The 22,655-nt window shown below is 48.5% G+C and overlaps 1 protein-coding gene across 17 annotated transcripts in view; it reads right to left on the reverse strand.

The window, feature by feature from the left end:
• Positions 1-8,034: 8,034 nt before the first annotated feature.
• Positions 8,035-22,655, reverse strand: part of NUP214 (nucleoporin 214) — a 108,253-nt gene continuing 93,632 nt past the window's right edge. For 10 of the 17 annotated variants that reach the window (XM_024345922.3, XM_063788164.1, XM_063788165.1 and 7 more), the window contains 5 exons: positions 18,817-18,969; positions 13,443-13,614; positions 11,002-11,141; positions 9,435-9,459; positions 8,035-8,288 (listed from right to left, as the gene is read on the reverse strand). In XM_024345922.3, coding sequence (XP_024201690.1) covers positions 8,255-8,288; positions 9,435-9,459; positions 11,002-11,141; positions 13,443-13,614; positions 18,817-18,969 — 524 coding nt within the window. In that variant the 3' untranslated portion in view covers positions 8,035-8,254. Of the gene's footprint in view, positions 8,289-9,434; positions 9,460-11,001; positions 11,142-13,442; positions 13,615-18,816; positions 19,023-22,655 lie in introns of all 17 variants that reach the window. The other 7 variants (XM_054659184.2, XM_016961891.4, XM_016961890.4 and 4 more) reach the window with 1 other exon arrangement.

The raw sequence follows: 22,655 nt of genomic DNA on the forward strand, positions 1-22,655 counted from the left end.
AAATTTAAAATTTTTTTTGAGACAGAGTTTTGCTCTTGTTGCCCAGGCTGGAGTGCAGTGGTATGATCTTGGCTCGCTGCAACCTCCGCCTCCCAGATTCAAGTGAGTCTCCTGCCTCAGCCTCCCGAGTGGCTGGGATTACAGGCATGCACCACCACACCCAGCTAATTTTTGTATTTTTGGTAGAGACGGGGTTTCACCATGTTGGCCAGGCTGGTCTCAAACTCCTGACCTCGTAATCTGCCTGCCTCGGCCTCCCAAAGTGCTGGGATTACAGGCGTGAGCCACTGCGCCTGGCCAGTCTGTTTTTGTTTTTGTTTTTGTTTTCCGAGATGGCATCTTGCTCTGGCGCCCAGGCTGGAGGGCAGTGGTGCGATTTCGGTTCACCGCAACGTCCTCCTCCCGGGTTTAAGCGATCCTCCTGCCTCAGCCTCCTGAGTAGCTGGGATTACAGGCGCCTGCTGCCACGCCTGGCTAATTTTTGTATTTTTAGTAGAGATGAGGGTTCACCATCTTGGCCAATGCTGGTCTTGAACACCTGACCTCAGGTGATCCATCTGCCTCAGCTTCCAAAAGTTCTGGGATTACAGGCATGAGCCACTGTGCCCGGCAGGCCTCACTTAGTCTTCGGGGCAGCACGCCCCACACAGTCTGCCTAAAGATGTGGCTGGGGGCCTGGAAGTGGTGGGGGGCGCAGGATAGGTTGGCGTTCATCCACTTGCAGGGGAAGGGCAGGCACTTTCACTTGTTTCTGTAGAAATTGCCAGAAACGTTGATGCCCTTGCCACCCAGGACCACCACCTCTTGGTCCAGCAGTACCTGTTTGGCTGTGATAGCCACAGGTGGCCCAGGAGATGGCCTAAGCCACTGCGCACCAGGGCCCGGCCCTCTGCTACCTTTGACAGCTGCCCGTTACCGGGTGCTTTTGTATTCCTATGTGCTTCTTGGGCTTTGTTCTGGGCTCTTACTTGGAAATAGTTTGATTTGTTTGGGTCTTGCTTTTAAGCGTTGTTAGGTGAGATCCAAGTGGCATTCTGGGTAGGACTCATATTCTCCCAGCACCGAGACAAAACGTTTCTGAGCACTGTTTCCAATGCGAAGTGATTTATGAGGCTTTCCACTTCGGCCGGCAGGAAGAGGCACTATTCTTTGCCCTAGAGTTCTGAAGAGTTTGCCTCTAATCCTTTCATGTTGTTTTCCTTCTCTAGACCCGGGATTTCCTCACATGTACCAAGCTGAGCAGTACTCAGCTGAATACTCGAGAGGACCCTCCGCAAGGGTCCAGAATTCTCTCTGTGTGAGGCCCTCTCCTCCCCAGTCCTCTGCTTTGTAAACTCCGGGAGACTGCCGGGCTCCTCTTGGGCTCTCCTTCCATGCACTGTGATCTGGACACACTCTCCAGGCGGTAACTAGGGCAATCATATGGCTCATTCATTAGTTTCTTGAATCTTGGGGATCACTGTCCTTCCTTGTCTGATGTCTACTGTCTTGATTTTTTTTTTTTTTTTTTGGCAGAGTCTCACTCTGTCACCCAGGCTGGACCTTTGCGGGTCCCCGAGCCCCATTCCTGAAGTGAGTGCTGCCGGTCAGCTGTGGGATCAGGGAAGACTTCGTGGGGCACTGGGGTCCGTCTGCTGGGGCCTGGGTCTCTCCCTGAGAAGGCAGGGAAGCCACCGTGAGCACCCCAGTGACTGTGCCAGGCGCTGCCCTGAGCCCCGTGCAAGCCCTGCCCTGTGAGGCTCACGGCACCTGCCCCATTTTCACGGGGGGCAGATGGGACGACTTGCTCCAGCTGGTGTCTCCGAGGAAGGTCTCCTCCCCAGGGCCTCCCGCACGCAGTCCGCACTCCTCACCACTCACCTGGCTGCCCTGCCCTAGTGCGTTCCTGGGATGAGACCCAGAGGACCCCTGGGCAGGGTGGGGGAGCCCTGGCCTTGCTGTGTGCCTCTGGTGCCATTAGCTGGCCCTGTGCCCTTGAACTGTCTGAATACCCGCTACCCCTTGTCATCTCGGGCGGGGGTCTGGCTTTTGAACAAGTCTTGGCTTCTTTCTAGGAAGTCGTGCTGGGAGTCATTTATCAACAGTTCCTGACTCTTGCTCTGTCCTGGCACTGCCCTCACAGAGCTGCCCGTTGCTGGGACGGACTAGATAAATGAATGAAACCGACTACACGAGCAATTTCAATTGCGATGGAGGCCTCAAAATAGCAGTGCAGCAGGGCAGGAGCACACAAAGGGAGCCAGTGCCTGTGAGCGGGTCAGCCCACCAGGAAGGCTCTGCGGGGGGGAGGTGGCGCTTAAATGGAGACCTGCAGGATGAGCAGGAAGGGACAGAGGATGGAGCGGTCCTGTGGCGAGGAGAATGGGCCATTTGAGAAGCAGAGAAAGTGCAGAGGGGCCTGCAGAACCGCAGGGAGAGTTAGATGCGGAAGGGGGCAGGAGGGGGGAGGAGGGCCAGACAGGAGGGCCTGCGGGCACTGTGAGGGCTGCACGGCAGCCAAGCCCCCTTCTAGGCTTCCAGATGGAAAGGCACTAGGTGAGGTCGAGAAAGCCAACATCCGATGGGCCACAAAGCAAAGCTGCTTCTGTACCCTCACGGGCCAGGATGCCAGCAAGGAGAGGTCGCCTCTAGCCAGGGCCGGGCTCGGCTCGTCTCATATGCTGGGGCTCCCGCCTTCCATCCACAGCCCACTCGCTCCCCCCACCCCTGCCTGTGGCCTCTGCAGCTGGCAATCTAGGCCTGAAAACAATGCAGAGAATCTCCGGCCGGCCAGGGCTGCGGTATGGATGGGCTTCTATTTATAACCATGCAGCAACTGCCACCTCAGTGGGCCTGTGGCCTGACCTCTGGTGGGACTCTGGCAAGCCTCAAAGCCAGACCCCAGAGGAGACGGCAGAGGAAGGGCAGATGACACAGCTGAAGGGTATGGAGCCAGCTGCTCCCACCCTGGCGTCCTCGTCAGGACCCGCAAACCCGTCCATGTGCGGTTCACGCCAACGTAAGCTAGACAGGCCCGGCCTCTGCCCAGCCCCCGCCGGGCTGCCGTTGTAGACAGATCGTGATCACAGATACAAACAGGCAAGAGGCAGCAGAGGGGACAGGTAACTGCGTGGTGTCAGGGTTATTTGCTGTGACTGATGTCAAGGCCGGCTTGTTTTCACAGGGTGGTCTGCTGGTCAGTAAGGGGTTCAGCAGTGTTGCTGGCACCAGCAGGCAAGATTTCTTTGGAAATGAACAGGTATCTTGGAGAAGAATCAGGAGATCCAATGGTAGCCAGCCAGGGCCTGGCAGGAGCGGGAGGGAGACACTGCCCGGGCCCCAGTGCTGGCTCCGCCCCTCATTCTCTTGTGAGCCTTGGGCAAACCGCTTCCTGGCTCAGCCTCATTTTCTCATCTGAAAGCTGTGGGTTATAGTACGTGGCTCACAGGGTGAAATGTGAAAATGTCAGTGAAGGGCTTAGCATAGTCAGTGCTGGCATGCTGTAGCCATCCAGTGAATTGTTACTATTACAAAGCAATTTTTAAAAAGGAATGTGTGTTAGAAACACAACCAGCAGGAAGTGAGCTGCGCTTCCGTAGAGCAACATCAACGAGGCAGCGGTTCCCAGCCTGAGTGCCAACGACCCCAACTCCAAGGAGAAAGGTTCCGAGCAAACGTATTTGGGAAATGGCGGACTGTTTCCTCTTGTTGATTTACAAAACATATTTGCATATTAAAGGCTCAAAAAGGTCTTTTTTATAATAAAAAGATGTTAAATTTTGTTCCATCCACTCTTCCTAAACTTATTTGGCCATAGAGCCCCCCCCCCCCACCTTTTTTTTTTTTTTAATAGAATACTAACTTCCCATAGGAGACATTTTGAAAACGGCAGAAGTTTGGGGGTTGATACACCCTCCATCCAATTGCTCCTCCTCCTTTCCCCAGGAGGAAAGTAGAGAGTGATGTTGAGACAGAGCAATGGGGGTGCACACGCAGGAATCCGATTGGCTGGCAGCCCAGGCTGGGAGATCCACTATCCCTGCCTTCCAGCCAGGGTGCTCCACGGACTTCCTCAGAGGAAGTTCAGGCAAGAAGCCCCATCTCTGGCATGAAACTGGGCCAGTTTCGTTGGCTAAAAATCAAATGCCGAGAAGTACTGGACAGGTCTTCTAAGAGAAATTACAAATGGGACCAGGTGCACTGGCTCATGCCTGTAATCCCAGCACTTTGGGAGCCAAGGAGGGCAGATGGCTTGAGCCCAGGAGTTCAGGACCATCCTGGCTAACATGGTAAAACCCCGTCTCTACTAAAAATACAAAAATTAGCCAGGCGTGGTGGTGCACGCCTGTAGTCCCAGCTACTTGGGAGGCTGAGGCAGGAGAATCCCTTGAACCTGGGAGGCGGAGGTTGCGCCACTGCACTCCAGCCTGGTGACAGAGCAAGACTCCATCTTAAAAAAAAAAAAAAAAAAAAAAAAAGAATAAACAACTAAGTGGCAGTCCAGAAGCCAAGCGGGGTGAGCTGCTGCAAGGCGGGATGAGGGCAAGGAAGGTCTTTCCTCCTCTGTTACAGGGACTCACAGAGGAGGGTTCAAAGTGTTTTGAATGGCAAGGAGGTGACTTGGCCCACTTGTACTTTTAGAGTTTTTCTTTTTTGAGCAGGTGCCAGAGCGGCTTAAATTTACACTTGTGTTTCTTATCAACAATTTCAGATAAAATCCCTTAGCCTGGATTAACTGCAAAATAAACATGTTCATGGGAGCTGGGTTCTGTTTTTCAGATGCCCCCTGGGTGGGTATTTATGGCTACTGTCCTTAGATTAAAGCAGAAGGCCCATGGGGTTCATGGACCATCTGTACAAGAATCACCCGCTTTAGGAAAAACACAGATTCAAGGGCCTAGCCTAGCCCTGATGAAAAATCTCCAGCGAAAGCCTGAGTGCCGCACTAGAGCCGCACCATTCCCCAGCAGCGGGGTCCTGTGTTTGATAAGGGGCCTGAAGGCCAGGCAGGAGATGTCCCCACCCCACAGACCAGATGAGGTCAAAGTGGGAACCAACTTGGGACCATTTAACCCAGATGTCAGGCCAGAGCCTGCGGGTGAGCGTCACAGCATCGCCAAGACTGGGAAGCAGCTTTGGGCCAGGTGCACCTCATTTAGTCCGAACCGCCGCCCTGCCAGACAGGTATTCAAATTCTACTTTACAACTGAGGGGAAAAACTCTCAAGACACAGAGGCCAAGTGCCTCGTTCTGGTTACAGAGCTGGTGAGGGTAAGAGTGAGGGCAGCCTGCACAGTCCACTCCCTCTCTGTAATGCCAGAGACCTGACCTAGAAGCCTCTCTGGAGGCTGCCACAGAGAACGCAAAGCTGAAAGCAGGCACCAGGACACTCACAGGTGGGCAGGGCCATGTGGAGGGGACCACCGGCTCAGCCACGTCACCATGCCACAGGACTCATACTTTTGCCCAAACAAGAGGCCGGGATTGTGGGTGTCGTGTAACTGGGGTTCTACCTGTCCCTGAGGAGCTCAATTTGGCCTCTATCCCTGTGTTGCCATCTGAAGCACCAATTACCAGTGTGATATGTGTGTCTGGAAAAGCCAAGCAAAACACGGCCTAGCTCAGTCTGCCCCCGCTTTCCTGAGTTACGCGGAGCAGAAACATAAATGAAACCTCCTGTGCCTGCCGCTGCAGCACATGCCCCAGAAGGGCTGTGTGGGCATCCCTGGGGCCCCTTCTTGTCATCCAGGCTCTTTGCCTGCCCCGATTTGGAGATGGCTCAAGCCCCGCCATCTCCTCCCTGGGCAGGTGGGAGCGACTGTGCATTCCAGCCGGATATCCTGACAGTTCAGGCGTCAGGGGATGCAGGCTGAGCTGACCCCTGCCATCTACCATTGTAATTGCCCCCAAAAAAGGAACTTGGAGGGGCTCACATGCCAGTAGTACATTCCTCCAGGGCTGCTGCCTGACAGGGAGTGGGGGTGTTATCTGCCTGAGCACAGCTGATAGTGCCTTATGGAGAGATGTCACATGCCACCTCAATGGAGGATCAATGCAGAGAATTTGAGGTCAAGGGTTTAGGCCGAACCATTTCTATTTATAAAAAGGAGTGTCCAGGGGGAAGCAAAAGGGTAGGAGAAGACTGGCTCGGCCTGGGTGCCAGTCGGCAGGATGACAGCCAAGGGCAGAATGGAGCCTGCGGCGCTTCAGGTACATCTCTCCCTTTAAAGCTAAGCCCTCCGCCACGAGCCTCTCCTGTCAGAGCTTGAGTCCCTTTGTCTCTAGACTAGCACGAGCCCACATGGGAGAAACATGCCCTGTGACTGGTTGTGAATGTCATGGGGACTGTCCCCCCACTTCACCTGTGAACACAGGGTGGAGGTGACAGGCTCTTTAATTCTCAAGGACCAAAAAGAGCACACATTAAATTTATGGAGACCCCAGCTCTTTGCGAGAGGCAGAGCCCCTAGATAACGGACTGTACAGACAGCCCCTCCCTCTCCTAACTGCACAGAGCGCAGGGTGACAGTCATCCAGAGACACAACGGACCGTACAAACAGCCCCTCCCTCTCCTAACTGCATAGAGCGCAGGGTGACAGTCATCCAGAGACACCACGGACCGTACAAACAGCCCCTCCCTCTCCTAACTGCACAGAGCGCAGGGTGACAGTCATCCAGAGACACAACGGACCGTACAAACAGCCCCTCCCTCTCCTAACTGCACAGAGCGCAGGGTGACAGTCATCCAGAGACACCACGGATCTAATTCCAGCTCTTGGCTCTGCTGGCATCTGGTTGAGGGAGGGATTTCTGAAACCCAACAGTGCTATACAATGAGATTCCTCTTCTCGTGAGCTTAAGAAATCACCAAACACAAAGCCAGGTGGGCGTCCAGCCTCTATCGGAGTCCTCTGGAGCCAGAGTCCCCAGGATGGAGGCTGGGAATGTGCACCTGACAAAGAACTCTGCAGGTGACCCTGGGGCACAGGCGAGATGGGGACCTTCAGACCAGGTGGTGACACAGTGGAGACCTCACCATGGTCTACTGTCCCCACATAAGCCATCAGAACCAAGGAGGTCACACTGTCTGCAACATGATGAATTAATGTCATGTCAAACTTTTATTAAAACATTAAAAAAATACAACCTGCCAATATGTAAAACTCTAAAAAAAAAAAATCTCTTCCCAACTCCCCGCTGCTCATGACCCAAGCCAAAGCAGTCAGATTCTGGGCCTGAAAGAGAAATTCTTACATCTGTTTTCAATGCGAGACGGTCCTTGTTTGATGGCAACTATCTAGGATGTTACAGGCCTCAAAGATACTGCATTAAAGATAAAGAAGCACTCTAATAAAACTGCAGTGATGAGCTCTGGGCCGTCCTAGCAAACACTGTTGTCAAATCCAGCATCGTTCTGCTAGTGTTGTCTGGCAACAGCAGTGTCTTCACACTTCCTGGGTCTACCCAAGGGCTATCTGCACTGTGGTTAGTAGACACTGGGTAGGTGTGGCTACCAATGTCACTGCCACATACAGAATATAAAGGCTGTCTTCTCAAGTAACTGGCCCCCTCCTCTCTGGAGTAGGACACACGGCACCCAAGAGCCACATGGAGATGAGGGGACAAGGCCGGCTAAGGCGCAGCACTGTCCTGCCTCATGCTGGCTACTATTGTACTGTACTGAAAAGCGCTATGGCTGCTTCTGAAACTCAACTGCTGCTGGCATGAGTGGCTTCCTCTGCCTCCACTCAATTGCAGAGTGCGTCCTTGGATGGTCCTGATACACAATGGCAAAAAGAACATGGAGAGGAGATAACCAAGTTTCGGCCTCAAAAAGATGACCCACCAGCATGCAACCTCTTCCCTATGTGGAGGGCGCTAGGTCCAAGTGAGACCACGGCACATTCGATGCTGTTTATCAACACCCGACGCTGGTGACTTCTGATGCCATCCTTGAAGACACAGTGTTCTGGCTGATGGAGGCTCTGCTGGCTTCTCAGAGCCACAGAAACGGGGCAATCTTCTTGGCTGTGATCTGAAAAAACCCACATACGTTCTGTACGGAAACAGACAGTTTAATAGTGGCAGGGAAAACCCAACATGAAATATAAAACAAGTAATCATGCGTCTCGTGAGTTTTGGTTTCTGTTGTTTCTTTCTGGGTGTATGTGTTTTGATGGCAACGTCGGTCTGAACAGCCTGCTCCAGCATTTCTCGGGGAAGAAGGTGAGGATGCGGTTGGTCCCAGGGATCGAAAGGCCTGCTGACATGCCCTCAGCTTCGCCAGCCACCAAAACCCTGGACAGACCTGCAAGGGAGCACAGGACAGTGGTGGAGTCAGCTGCTCTGTCACAGAGCAGTCACAGGCTCTGCTGCTCTGCCTGTGTGCAAAGGTCAGGACTCAGATTTTTTATTATTATTTTTTGATACAGAGTCTCACTCTATTGCCCAGGCTGAAGTGCAGTGGCGTGATCTCAGCTCACTGCAACCTCTGTCTCTCGGGCTCAAGTGCTGCTTCTGCCTCAGCCTCCCAAGTGGCTGGGATTACAGGCATGCACCACCACGCCTGGCTAATTCTTGTGTGTGTATCTATATATGTATATATATATATTTTTAGTAGAGATGGGGTTTCACCATGTTGGCCAGGCTGGTCTCGAACTCCTGACCTCAAGTATCTGCCCACCTTGGCCTGCCAAAGTGCTGGGATTACAGGTGTGAGCCACCGTGCTTGGCCAGTATTTTTTTTTTTTCTTTTGATATAGGGTCTGGCTGTCACCCAGGCTAGACTGTAGTGGTACCATCTTGGCTCACTGCAGCCTCGACCTCCCAGGCTCAAGTGATCCTCCCGCCTCAGCTTCTGGAGTAGCTGGGACCACAGGCATAAGCCAGCATGCACGGCTAATTTTTTTAATTTTTAGTAGAGATGGGGTCTCACTCTGTTGCCCAGGCTGGTCTTGACTCCTGGGCTCAAGCAATCCTCCCACCTCAGCCTCCCAAAGTGCTGGGATTATAGGCGTGAACCACCCACCTGGCTAAGACTGAATTTTAACGCCATGAAATTTTACACAGAAGCACAGAGGGTGGATCAACACATGAGACCTGGTGATGGCCCAGAGCCCAGGGGTTAGCATGCAGCTTCTGAGAAACCTCCAGGGAAGTCAGGAGCAGCATCTCCTCAGCGCTGCCCTCAGGCCTGGCTCACTGGCAGGCGTGCTCTTTTCTCTTTTAACCATGCCTCTTAAGAAGGCGAGGCCTGGCACCTCCTGCCATATTGCTACAGAGAAGAGCAAGTCCACAAAACCCAAACCCTGCTGCTGAACCCCCACACTTACAGGACAAACTCTAAAAACAGGAAAAAACGAAAAGAAAATGCACAAATCCAGCAAGATCCACACACTTCCAACCTTATTTAATGCTTTTAATTAAGGTCAGACTCAAAAAGGGGGATACTTACGAGTTATTTGATCCAAAGCTGAATCCTGAAAAGCAGAATAAGAGTGAAGTTAAAGCACGCATCCACTCGAAAGACAAAGGTGGTCCCCATGCTAAGTGCCTGCCCTCCTCTGTGCTTCTCGTGGGAAGCCCTCTGTGCCTCCACCACCTACAGGAAGGCAGGAAAGGTACACACAGAAGCCCCTTTATTCTGAGTTTGTCCTCTGGAGCTACTCAGATCCCCCAGAAGGCAGAAAAACTCCTTTACTTTTTATGAGTTATCTTCTTGGTATTTTAGGGTTCTTCCTCCCTCCCCAGCCCCAGCTGTAGGCAGAGGGTCTCTGGCTTGGCCTCTCAGCTGTACTGGACCACATAGATCCACTCATTAGGAAAACCTTTTTTTTTTTTTTTTTTTTTTTTTGCTGTTGTTGTTTTTCCATCCATTTGCTTCCTCTTCTTTTTGAGGGCCAGAGAAGCAAGATGGCTGGATAATAGGCCTGGTTCTACTGCTAACTGCTAACACTTAGTTCCTTGGAGTTTCTGTTTCTTCACGGGTACAATTGTAATGATACCTAAATTCTGTGCCTCGTCAGTTTACTGCAAGAACAAAATGGAAGACACATATTCTGCCATCTGAAGAAGCAGAGTGTTAAACAAATGCAAGATGTTTTGTGAAGTTTCTATGCCCCTTTTTTTTTTTTTTTTTGAGTCTGCTGGCTTAGATTTTTAAACCAAGGCCTAGTAAGACCATTATTATTTTGGGCTTCTCAAATCCTGAGAGGAAATCAAGACAGTAATTTCTTTGGTAAGAAATGACACAGTGTTCTAAGTCTAACTAAAACCTAAAAAAAAAAAAAAATATGCCAGGTGCAGTGGCTCACGCCTGTAATCCCAGCACTTTGGGAGGCCGAGGTGGGTGGATCATGAGGTCAGGAGATGGAGACCATCCTGGCTAACACAGTGAAACCCCATCTCTACTAAAAACACAAAAAATTAGCCGGGCCTGGTGGCGGGCGCCTGTAGTCCCAGCTATTCAAAGGCTGAGGCAGGAGAATGGCGTGAACCCGGGAGGTAGAGTTTATAGTGAGCCGAGATTGTGCCACTGCACTCCATCCTGGGCAACAGAGCGAGACTCCGTCTCAAAAAAAAAAAATTTTTTTTCAACCACTTTCAGTACGTTATGTATTTATTTATTTTGAGACAGGGTCTCATTCTGTCACCCAGGCTGAAGTGCAGTGGTGCAATCACAGCTCACTGCAGCCTCGACCTCTTGGGCTCAAGTGATCCTCCTGCTTCAGCCTCCCGAGTAGCTGGGACCACAGGTGTGTGCCACCATGTCTGGCGAATTTTAACATTTTTTGTAGAGAATGGAGTCTTGCCATGTTGCCCAGGCTAGTCTCAAACTCCTGGGCTCAAGTGATCCTCCCGCCTTGGTCTCCCAAAGTGCTGGGATTACAGGCATGAACCACGTGCCCAGTCAGCTTTTAAAATACTAAACAGACTGGTCAGGTAAAACATACTCATTTCTTTGGGGGAGAAGGCAAGAGGGACCCATTTTGCTTGTGAGGGGAGAACTTGTGGCAGCTTACCTCCTGTGCCTGATCCAAAACCAGAGAATCCGCTACTCTGGGTCCCAAAACCAGAAGTCTGTTGGGACAGTGATCCGAAAGTGGGGGCATTCTGACTCGCGAGCGTGCCGAAGGATGTGGTGTTGCTGCTGCTCCCAAACCTGCGCTCCAGTGAGAAACAGACTAAGGTCAGTGGGGCCTCTCACCACTTGCCCATCTGCAAGCCTCAGCCCCCTGCCGTAAGTCTCAATACACACGACACACATGATCCAGGGTGACAGGCTGGGCCTAACTAGCAGCCTTTCAGAGAGAATGAGCTATTGCCCAGGGCCAACTTTTATCTCTGCTCTAGGAAGAAAAATGGCAGGACTATAGTATGAAATCCAACCTGGCCAGTGTTTTAGTTTCCATCCCCCATCGGAACACCAGGGCATTTGGGAACTATGCAGTACACAGTTCCTGCTCTACCTCCAACAATCCTTAAGCTTTATTCTATCATTTTAGCATTTCTCACTTACCGACCATTCCCCCACACCCTGCTCCCATTTATTTATCTTCAGCTCCTCTTGGGATCTTGATTCTATTTACTTTTTCCAAGTCATTTCATTCAGGATTTTGTATTTGCTTCCTGAATCAGTAATTACTACCCAAACCAATGTAAAAGTGGCCACCATTTTCCTTCCCCTGCTCACCCCACCTGGAGACAATTCCCTGTGCCCCCTCACTCAGTTCTCCCTCCAGATATGGTCCAGCATACAAGGTGGCACTGTGTGACCTATCAGAGCCCCTTGAATTGTTTGCAGAGGAATTCAGCTGGGTTGGGGAGAGCTTCTGGGGTCGGGAGGTGACTAGGTGAGGGAAATGGATCAGTGGTTTCTGGGAGAAGGGGTAGCACCTGGGGCAAGAATCAACCCCAAAGCAAGAAAAAGTATCTAAAACTCCGCCTTCCCAGCATTCTATTCACTTTTAATGGTGAGGTCAAGGCTCTTTCCATACAAAGGTGGCCAAGGGATCTGCTCTCATTGGACTTTCTCCCAGGAGCGGCCTGCTCCCTTCCTCCTCCTGCCTTGGGCTACATCAGCAACAGCCTGCCCTTCAGGGTCAGAGACAGGCTCATGGCCAGGGACCTGGAAGAAGGTAATGGGCTCTTATGGAGATTTAATAACTGACCTGGCATTAACCTTTTTTAGGACTGACTAACCAGCCAATCGGGATTTGTGTGAGAGCCGCCCCAAGGCAGAATATGATACTTTTCTACTAGTAAAGAAAACAGCTGGTTTCAAATAAATAAATCAATTCTCAAGATACCCAGTCAACCCAAACCTTCCACCAACTCTGTGGTACTGTGTGCTAGGTCATCACTGCAGAGAACAGCATCCATTAAGACCTCTGAGAATACCAGCCTAAGTGGGTCTCTAACTGTCCTTTCAAAGCTTTCCTTAACTTTAATTCTTGGGGTTTCCTGAGGGCAAACCTAAGGCATTAGTCTCCCGTGAAACAGGAGAAGCAGCACGCCAACCCTCTCACTCCTGCTGCTGCGCTCCAGCATCTTGCACGGAGGGGAAGGGTGTGACTAAGAACATACTATAGTTTATTTTCAAGATAAAGATGCTGTCATCTTGCCAAGACTCAGATCCCAAGTATCTCAACAATTCCCCTAGACAAAATCATCTCCCCTCCCCCAAACCTTCAGCTCATGCTGAGCCCAGTACCGCGGCGAGAGGCATTTTAGAACTCCTTTCAGGCATCGACACCTCCTTTGAACAAGAGACTTGGTAGTCATCCCGTGTACATTTTTAAAATTGGGATGTTGTGGTGTGGTGAAGGTTTTTTTCCCTTGGGGTTTTGGCAACCACACTGAAATTCTGCCCTTAAAAGCGACTCCCTAAAAATGGCCTTTTCCAGTGCAGACGCACACGAGGCAATGAGAGCAGCTTCGAAATCCCTGATCATCCAGGATCTTCCCACAGGAGGACCTGTGCAACTGAATACTCACTCTGGGGGGCTGCAGGGGAGCAGGGGACACAGGGAGTTGTTTGTTCAAGGACAACGGGTCTAACATAGAATAATCCCAAGAGGAAAGAATCTGGTGAAAACCATTCATTGAGGACTTCCTAACAGAAGCTCCACACCGGGGTGCCTCTTGGCTACAAAGCAGTAGCTAAGGCAGGGCTGGTGCCTTCCTTTAGCCCCAGCAGGAGAACAGGGGCTCTGATGACCAGCATTTCTCATACCAGGGAACAGCAACACAGCTGAGGTCCACCATGAATTCAACAAAGCCTGGCTTGAAAGAAATGAGTCTTACCCTGGAGAGGAACAGGAATCCTTGAGGGAGTTGTTCACAAATTTCAAGGGAGGGGCCTTCACCTCATGGTCAAATTTCTTGTCAGAGCAAGAGTACAGGCCCCTAGTGCTTTTTGGCTGGCATGTGGGTTCCCAAGGGCCCTCCCCAGGGGGCTTACCCGAATCCTCCTGCGCTGGCAGCCGCAGTGCCCTCTCCGAACACTTTGCCTCCCGTCGAGCCCAGAGGGCTTGTAAAGGCTGGAGCTGAACCGAATGCTGGCACCCCTCCAAACCCAGGGGATCCCCCAAAAGTAGGAGGGCTGCCAAACACTGGAGCAGCACCGAAGCCACCTGAGCAAAACAGAGGCAAACAAACAGAAATAATAGGGAGAAAGAAAGGAGGAGACAGGAAGAGAAGACATTGAGCAATGAGAAACCAAATCAAAATAGGAAGAAAAAAGGGAAAAGAGGATGTTAGCAATTCAAATGCAAGAACTAGAGTAAAGGGCAACACCCCCCCCCCCCACCGCCCTTCTATCAAGAAAATAGTAATGAAAACAACAAAACAAAAGCCCTCAAACCAAACCACTCCCCTCCAGTCCTAGCAGAGGGCTCTGGGGTCCACTCAGGAGAGCTCCTGCAGACTCTGTGAAGTCACTGTGAAGCCGTGTCAGCAGACCTCCAAGAGCCCACTCGGTGCACCTTCCACCCCTCCCAGGTCCTCTGAGCTGTTTGGAGTGAAAAACCATTCTCCAAAACTCCAATCCCTACCCAGCTGACAAAAGATGACAGACTATATTACTTATCAGTACACAGGCAAGACATCTAGCTTCATAGAAACCCAAATTATAAAATCAGAGGCTCAAAACCTCCTCTCAGGGAGAATCCCTGAATTGGGTCATAGCAGAGACAGAGACATGTATGCTGGCGCCCAGCCAGGTGCTTTTTATTTATTTACAGCCTGATGGCTCCTACATCTCTCATCAGTCTCCCTTTCTCTCGCTCAGTGGAGGTTTGTTTTTTTTTTTAAATGCTTTTTTCCTGCAGTCTGGAATTACTTCTCAATGAAAAAACACACCAAATTTCTTCTTTGGAGGCAGGCTGCTGCATAAATCTAATAAAATAATAAGTCAACAGTGAGGACAGCCCTAAGAGTTCAGATGCCTTCTGCAAGTTGCCAACACTGCTGCCCAGTGGGCTCAGGCTGCCAGAGGGCAGCACCACACAGGTGGCCACACAGACAAGGGTCAGGTCACGCACAGGGTACCCTACTCTGATTGCTGGTGATGCCTGTCAGGCAGGAAGACAAAACATCCTCTCCTGAGCTATTCCTGATGCGGGTTCCCAAACTTCCAAGATACTGCTGAAATCATTCTAAAGTATTAGAATAGACACTCAGTGAGTGTCTTCTTGAATGAATGGAATAGAATGGCATAAGAAATGTGCTCTAACTGGGAGCACCCTCTAAAGGGAGTACTTCTTAAGGTGAGTGTGGCCTATGAACTGCGTGCTAGCGGGAGTAATGGTGGCCTAGCGACAAGCCTTTTCTCCCCTTTCAGAAAGTCAATCTGTTGTTAGAGGGATGAAATCCAGACTTCTTATTGTTTATGTAATCACAACACAAGCTTCTGCCGTCTGAATCAGGAAAGATCAAATCCTGGGTATGAAAAGTTGTCAGCTGAATCCCTCAGTTAACTGTTATTTTGTGATTCACTCATGTGCCTATTTGCCATTAACAGTGGTAGGCTGCACAACTGAGAAGATACTTTTTTGCTAAGGCTCGTGTTTGGGTTAACATTTCGCATTTTAAAACACTGAGTGAAATTCCAAGCCATGATAATGGAGACTGTTGGGTTATAAATGTAACAGACTGGAAAAAAAAAGTGCTAAAAAACCCTTACAGTTGAATTATTTAAGACTGATCACAGATCTAGTTACACTTTCTTCCTAGACATGCAGGGCTTTATCTAGTACCTTGTATCAATATTGCTTAGACTTCTTGGTGGAAGGTGAGTGAAAAATGGGAAGTCATGATGATACAGAAAATAAACTGGACAGGGGAGGGGTGGCGGTTAAATATACAGAGAGAAAAAGCCCCCAAACAACGCACCTGGGTCACAGCCAAATTAAACAGGAAGAAAACAGTCACTCTGGCTTAAACAGGCAACTCTCTCCTGATGGCAGGAGGGGTTTGATTTTATCAGTTGCCGTATTTTCATAAATTTCTTCTCCAGAAGAAACAAAAATTTTCTAATAATCAATGATGATAAACTTTCTGATTTATTGAGGGCCCACTATATGCCAGGTGCTTCACAGCAGTTTTCTTAAATCTTCCCAATAAGCCTGGGATCCTTACGAGACAGGGGAGGAAACTGAGACTTAGAGAATATGCCACTTGTCCAAACTTCAGCCAGCTGATGGGTGCTAGAGCTGGGACTGGAACAAGGTCTGTGCGACTCAAACGCCCACCTCTCATCTTTCCCATCATTCATCCCCTGCCTGCCTCCCTCCAAATCTAACACTTTAGCGAGAGAGCAGGGTGTAGACCACTGACCATGGTGGGCGGCAAGGCCATCTTCAGTCCATCCCACCTTCCTCCTGTCCTCTCCCCGGATGACCTCCAGCAGGATAATTTTATAATGCAATTTTACTAAAGGGAGGATAGATACTTCTGGAATTTTTCAAAGACCCATCCAAATCATCAACTTAAAATCTCTCTTAAAGCAAAAAGTGCCCTGATGCCTGGGCAGGAAGGCAGTTCCTCTATTCACAGCAGCCCTTCCTTCTGCTCGGAACTTCCAGTCCCCTCTTTCAACAGAAAAAGCTCTCCCAGAACCAATACGAGTTCCGCAGCAGAGAGATGAAGTCCTGAAACATGAGGGGGAGTGGCCTTTCCCCTGCCCTCACTTTGATGTTTATGGTTACTAGTTCACTCAACTTATGTATCTGAAAGATAGTTTTTCTCTATTTGAGTCCTCAATCTAAGTATCACAGTTTCATGGGGCAAATAAGTACTATGAAAAGTTGGGGCATACATTTTCTCTAAGACTGGACAAATAAAAGGGTCAGATTTTCTTTCTGTTTTTGAGACAGAGTCTTGCTTTGTTGCCCAGGATGAAGTGCAGTGGCATAATCTTGGCTCACTGCAATCTCTGCCTCCCAGGCTCAATTGATCCTCCCACCTCAGTCTCCTGAGGAGCTGGGACTACAGGTGTGCACCAACGTGCCTGGCTTATTTTTGCATTATTTTTTTTTGTAGAGACGGGTTTTTGCCATGTTATCCAGGTTGGTTTCAAACTCCTGGACTCAAGTATCTGTCTTCCTTGGCCTCCCAAAGTGCTGGGATTACAGGCGTGAGCCACTGTACCCAGTGTCTGAATTAGGTGTGATTTTCCTTTTTTCTTTTAGAGATGGGGTCTCACTATGTCGCCCAGGTTGGTCTTGAACTTCTGGGCTCAAGTGATCCTCCCACCTCAGCCTCCCAAACTGCTGGGATTACAGGTGGAATTTTCAAAGGTCAGATTTCCAAATCAATGGGGACATAATCTCAGGATAAAGAACCATATATAGGAAAACCATAAGAGTCAAAGAAAACATTATCAGCCTCCTAAAAACATAAAAAGTCTTGATGATCGATGAACTAAAATTCCCCAGTTGAAATGTTCACGATGCACCTTTCTAACTGGGATAAAAGCCTTGTGGCCCTTTCATTTTTAAACAATGCACTGTGTGTGTAGCAAAAAGAAAGCTGTGAAGCCCATTTCAGAATATTCTGTTTTAATTTCTAGGAAAACAGTATTAACAACTAGCAACCAAAGACTAAGCTACCTGAGTCACAGTCTGAGGTAAGGTGCACAGTGGGTTTGGAAACCACAGCACTTTAGGCTCTAAATATGAGACTCCATGTATTAATTTGGGGCAGCCTTACTCCCAAGTCAGAGCCACTGATGCATCTAGTCCTGAGGTTAGATCCTTCCTCTGGAATTAGCATATTTCAGAGCATCCCCTACATACGAGGGCCAAGTGTCCTGCCCACTTACCCAGGGGGAGTTTGCTTTAAAAAGCTGCTTGCTCAAACAGCCCACCCTGGACCCCCTGTCTTAAAAAAAAACTCTTTTCACACAATTTTCCATCAACAAGGACAGGAGTGCAGACTCTCCACAGATCTCAGAGACGGAAACAGGGTGGAGAGGCAGATGACAGAAATGAAGTACATGTTTTCAGATCTAAACATACACTGTTCATTAAAAATTTTTAGTTATAAATACATCATACATGATTATAAAAAGGCATATAGTTTATATAAATATATACTTTAATAGTAATGCTGGGATAAAAAGTAGTCCTAGTAATGTTCCTTTTCCTTGGTTACATGGGTGTATTCCAACTGTGAAAATTAATTCAGCTGTGTATTTATGTGGATTGTGGATACACATATACTTCAATTAAAAATAAAGTGATTTGGGGGCTGGGCACGGTGGCTCACGCCTGTAATCCCAGCACTTTGGGAGGCCGAGGTGGGCAGATCACGAGGTCAGGAGATTGAGACCATCCTGGCTAACACGGTGAAACCCCATCTCTACTAAAAATACAAAAAATTAGCCGGGCGTGGTGGCGGGCGCCTGTAGTCCCAGCTACTCAGGAGGCTGACGCAGGAGAATGGTGTGAACCCGGGAGGCAGAGCTTGCAGTGAACCGAGATTGCGCCACTGCACTCCAGCCTGGGCGACAGAGCGAGACTCTGTCTCAAAAAAATAAAAATAAATAAAAATTTAAAAAAATGAAGTGATTTGCGAAAGAGGGGAAAGTAACATACACATGAGAAATTAAACAGATAATCTGCTTTGACCCTCACAAATAATGGGCACCCCAACAAATCCATGACTCAGGATGCTTTCCTGCAGATACTTCAGTTATCATTTCCTTATGTGTTCCTTTATTTTGGTTGTTCTGCAACTGTCAAATATTTACAATGTTTTCTCCCCAAGAAGAATCTGTGTTCTCTTAAGAGTTGCATTACGGCTGGGCGCGGTGGCTCATGCCTGTAATCCCAGCACTTTGGGAGGCCGAGGTGGGCGGATCACAAGGTCAAGAGATGGAGACCAGACTGCCCAACATGGTGAAACCTCATCTCTCCTAAAAATACAAAAATTAGCTGGGCATGGTGGCACATGCCTGTAATCCCAGCTACTTGGGAGGCTGAGGCAGGAGAATCGCTTGAACCAGGGAGTTGGAGGTTGCTGTGAGCTGAGATCGCACCATTGCACTCCAGCCTGGCGACAGATTGAGACTCCCTCTCACAAAAAAAAAGAAAAAAAAAAAGGTTGCATTACTTGCGTTCTATGCTTTTAAACATGTTTTGGAAGACCTGGAATCATGTTAGGAATGTAGCAGATGCTCAGTAAATATAAAAATAATGCGGAGGAAACAGTTAACTTCTTTACTCCAATCCTACTCTCTTGAGATAACCACCCTAGAGATGTCTCCTTCCAGATATCTATGCATAAACAAATACATATATAAAGATAACCATAACAAATAGACATAGGAGTACCTGTTTTGTTTGGAGAGGAAAACCCAAAGCCTTGGGATGCCACACTTCCTCCTCCAGAGCTGAAAGTGCCAGTGGGTTTCTGCTCTCCAAACGACGAGCTGGCAAATCCACCAAATGTCTTGGCCCCACTGTTTCCAAATAGGTTAGAGGTATCTGAAGAGATGAAGATGTGAGGGAGGTCAGAGGGAGACAGATGTCCTTACCTGCTTCTCAGAACAGAGAAAAAGTCTCAGTTGGGTGTTTGGAAAGATGGGAGTGACAAGCCGCCTAGAAGCCAAGGGAGCGGAGCGACAGTGACAGTGACAGGTACTTTCTCTGATTTTCACGCACCTTGCTGGGAAGTTTTTAATCATTCTGGCACCCAGGCTCAGGATTTCCTGGCATGATTTTATAGGCACAAAATAAAGGAGCAGTGAGAGGTCCCAATGAAAAGGCTCCTTTGTAGAAGCTCACTGGGTGCTCCTGCAAGTGTCAAGACTGCCCAGCAATGGAGGCCATGGGCTCTGCCCCACAGGCTGCTTTCTTCTGGAAAACAGGGCTTACTTTGATTGGTCTCTTCACACAAGACCAACTTCAAATTTTGTCAAACTAGGGAAATTAAAGTTAGAACAAATCCAACCCAGGCATAATGGCTTCTAGCACTTACCTCCTGCTTTTATAGTCAAGTTCAGCATGCTTATGGCTGCCTGAGCTGCTCAGAGAATGGCAGTGAAATGAGAAAAATCACGGTGCTCCTGTCTTTGATCCAAGGGGATATAGGGATGGTGTGAAGAATGTTAAGGAGGCTAGCAAGACTTCCAGTCAGATTTCCTCTAAGAGGTTTAATGAAGCCCTTGACCTTTTAGATACTAATCTAGGGGGTCATCCCCCTCTCAACTATGCACTGAATTCACTCCAAGAATTAAAGGAAAAAAGGAAACTACTAAAAACCAAGATGGCTGAGAATTTTTTTTCACCTGTTACAAGAAATGCAAACCTGACAGATAATAATAGATAAACAGACAAAGTCCACATACACAGAAGCTGTCACTCAGATAATATAGCACAGGATATGTCAGAGTTTTCAAACTTTTTTTGGGGGGGGGGTGGGCGTTGGTGGGAAGGGAAGGAATAACTCACGTTTCCTACCACGTCTAGATGGGTGTTTTATTGAATATATGCCCACAAGGCAGGGAGAAGCTATCCTGAAGTGGAGTGGATGCCCAAAGATACAAGGCATAAATGGGAGGCACAGCATATGCTCTGGGTAATCACTGGGTGGGTAATGAAGGACCAGTCTCTCCCTAAGCCAGTCAGGTGTTCACAAGCAAAGTGAAAGGAGAGGACTGGAGGAGGGGGAGCACTTAAGATCATTTTCAAAGTTGAGCTGTTGGAAGAGGTGGCCCCCCCATTAACCTGTCACCTCCCCAGGTCTCTCAACTCATGCTGCTACCAACCAACTCTAATAGGAGAGCCAACATGGTTAATACGTCCAGATGCAATGTTCTTAATCCACAATCCAGGAAGTGAGTGGCCTCACTTTGGGACCCAGTCACCTCAAATTTCCAGGCACCAGTAATACAATATGACTTGGCCCATCACATCATGGTCACTGCCCTATAAAACCACTGCTGACAATTTGAGAGCCTGGTTAAGGACCCACATGTCAGGTATGTCAGGCACTGGCAGCTGGGTCGTTAAGAAATCCCTTTGTATCACCCTCATAACTCAGTACCACAGGATAATGTATCCCTTGACGGAGTCCCACAAAATGGCCTTCTGAGCAGTTTGACCTTCCCCTTATTGAGCTAGCCCAAAGTTACGTCTGATTCTTTCAATGGCAGTACATTTGACAATGGAGATGAAAACAGGCTTCTCAGCCATTCCGTTTACTTGGTATTTCAAGAACAGATTTTTGCACTTTGTTAGTGCTAGCAATGCAAAATTCAAATAGCAAACAAATTCAAGGGCAAGACTGGGGTTGACTCTCCTCTTGGAGAAACTTGGTGCAACCATATGAAATGTGAGGTGAAATGATGTTATTGGGACAGTGGTGGGAAGTCAGAGATCATTTAGAAGTCTTTGGGCTTTTTAATCTTTTTCTCTCTTTAAGTACTCTTTGACTTTAAAATCTTTATGGCATATTATAGTGGAACAAGCAGTGAAGTTTGCAGTCAGACCCGGGTGAGATTACCTAATAGCTGTGTCACCCTGAGCAAGGACTTAACTATCCTAAGTCCCAGTTTCCCCACACACAGAACAGGACAGCAATTGTGACTCTGCAGGGGTGCTGGGAAGATAACATGATGCACACAGGGCACTAGTGTGGTATGTTGTAGACTCTCGGAAAAGGCTGCTGCCCTTCTCTGTTCCTTCAACCTCTTCCTTCCACATCTCAATCACACTTCAGCTAGTAAGACACTGAGCAGGTCAGCAGGAGATAATCAAATCCTTTTCATTTTTAAAAGATCCCAAGAATGACACCATTAAAGCTGTAATCACTCTCGTTTACAGTCTCTCAAGGAGCTCTGCATGTTGAGACATTTTACCATTGATTTAAACTGCTCTGAAACAAAGTAGCATAAAACAATGACTGAGTCTCTGTTTCTAATGTCAACAATGTGTTTCTTGGTTTTCTCCTAATGGTTCCAAAATAACATAGTCTCTAGTTTTTGAAAATATGTTACCATATTCTCATATTACCATAAGAGAATATCTTGGCGGACCGAACAATATTTCACTGTAGATGATTCTTCTTGACTTGTAAATAAACTATCCAGTAAAAAAAACAAGTTTGTCTTTGCATAGCCATCTGTGACTGACACTTTAGGGGTGCCAAGTACAGGTAAAACTGGCATCTGCTCTGGGCTTCCACCCTGCTGGCAAAACATGGATCCTCTTTGGTCTTTTATTTGGCAAAAACACTAGCATCATCCAACATCAGGGCCTGACCCAATCTGAATTAAATTATACTTAATATAAACTGGATAGCAATTAAATCCGATACAGAGTATCAGACCAGGCCCCATATCATCCTGCAGGTCTAAAGTCATTGAACAAGAATTCAATGCACACTCCGAAAGGGTCTCTCAGGAAGCTCTTGCCCAGGATACTTTCCAAGATATTTTCTTAAAGAACAGTTGTAGAGGGACCCTGTAAACCCACAAGATCATCATCAAACGGATTCTTCATCTTCTGATGAGACAAATATGTCTTTCAGGACCCTAAACAGAAAGAATGTGCTGGGAATGGCCCTACACAGTGTCCTCAGGACAATACTAAAGGAGGCAACAGGTCCTTATGGGTAACAATCCACAGTGGTGGTGGATTTTAGATGTCTCCATGGGTTCCCAGGTTTTCTTTAGTAGATTCTATGGGGATGACAGAGAGAAGAAGCCCTTCTTGCAAGCTTTGAGCTTCTGGATACAGAACACGCCAACTCCAAGTACTGGTGTTCTCAGCTTGTCTTTTGCGGTCATTGTTACAGTTCTCATGACTTCTCAGGGGTAAACTGGGCAGTTTCAGGGCAAAGCAGCCCGGGGCATAAATGTCACAAGGGAACTGCTCAAATAACTCTCTATAATGGGGTCTTTTCCATGCATAAATGTTGCCCAAAAAGGCGTACCTGGGAGACGTTCTGTAAACAAGGCCAATCAGAGCTCGGGAAACGCAGCTGGACTAAATCCTGGCTACGCCACTTAGTAGCTGTGCAACTTCTGCAGTATACATCTCCTCTTGGACCTGATTTTCCTATCAGTGAAATGGGGACAGCCACATCTAAAAGCACTGTTGTAAGAAGTGGTTAGCTCACGTGCATTGAGCTTCTGGCACACAGTAGGTGATTAATAAAGGCTGGTTTC

This window comes from Pan troglodytes, chromosome 11 (assembly GCF_028858775.2).
Source record: "Pan troglodytes isolate AG18354 chromosome 11, NHGRI_mPanTro3-v2.0_pri, whole genome shotgun sequence".
Classification (NCBI taxonomy): domain Eukaryota; kingdom Metazoa; phylum Chordata; class Mammalia; order Primates; family Hominidae; genus Pan; species Pan troglodytes.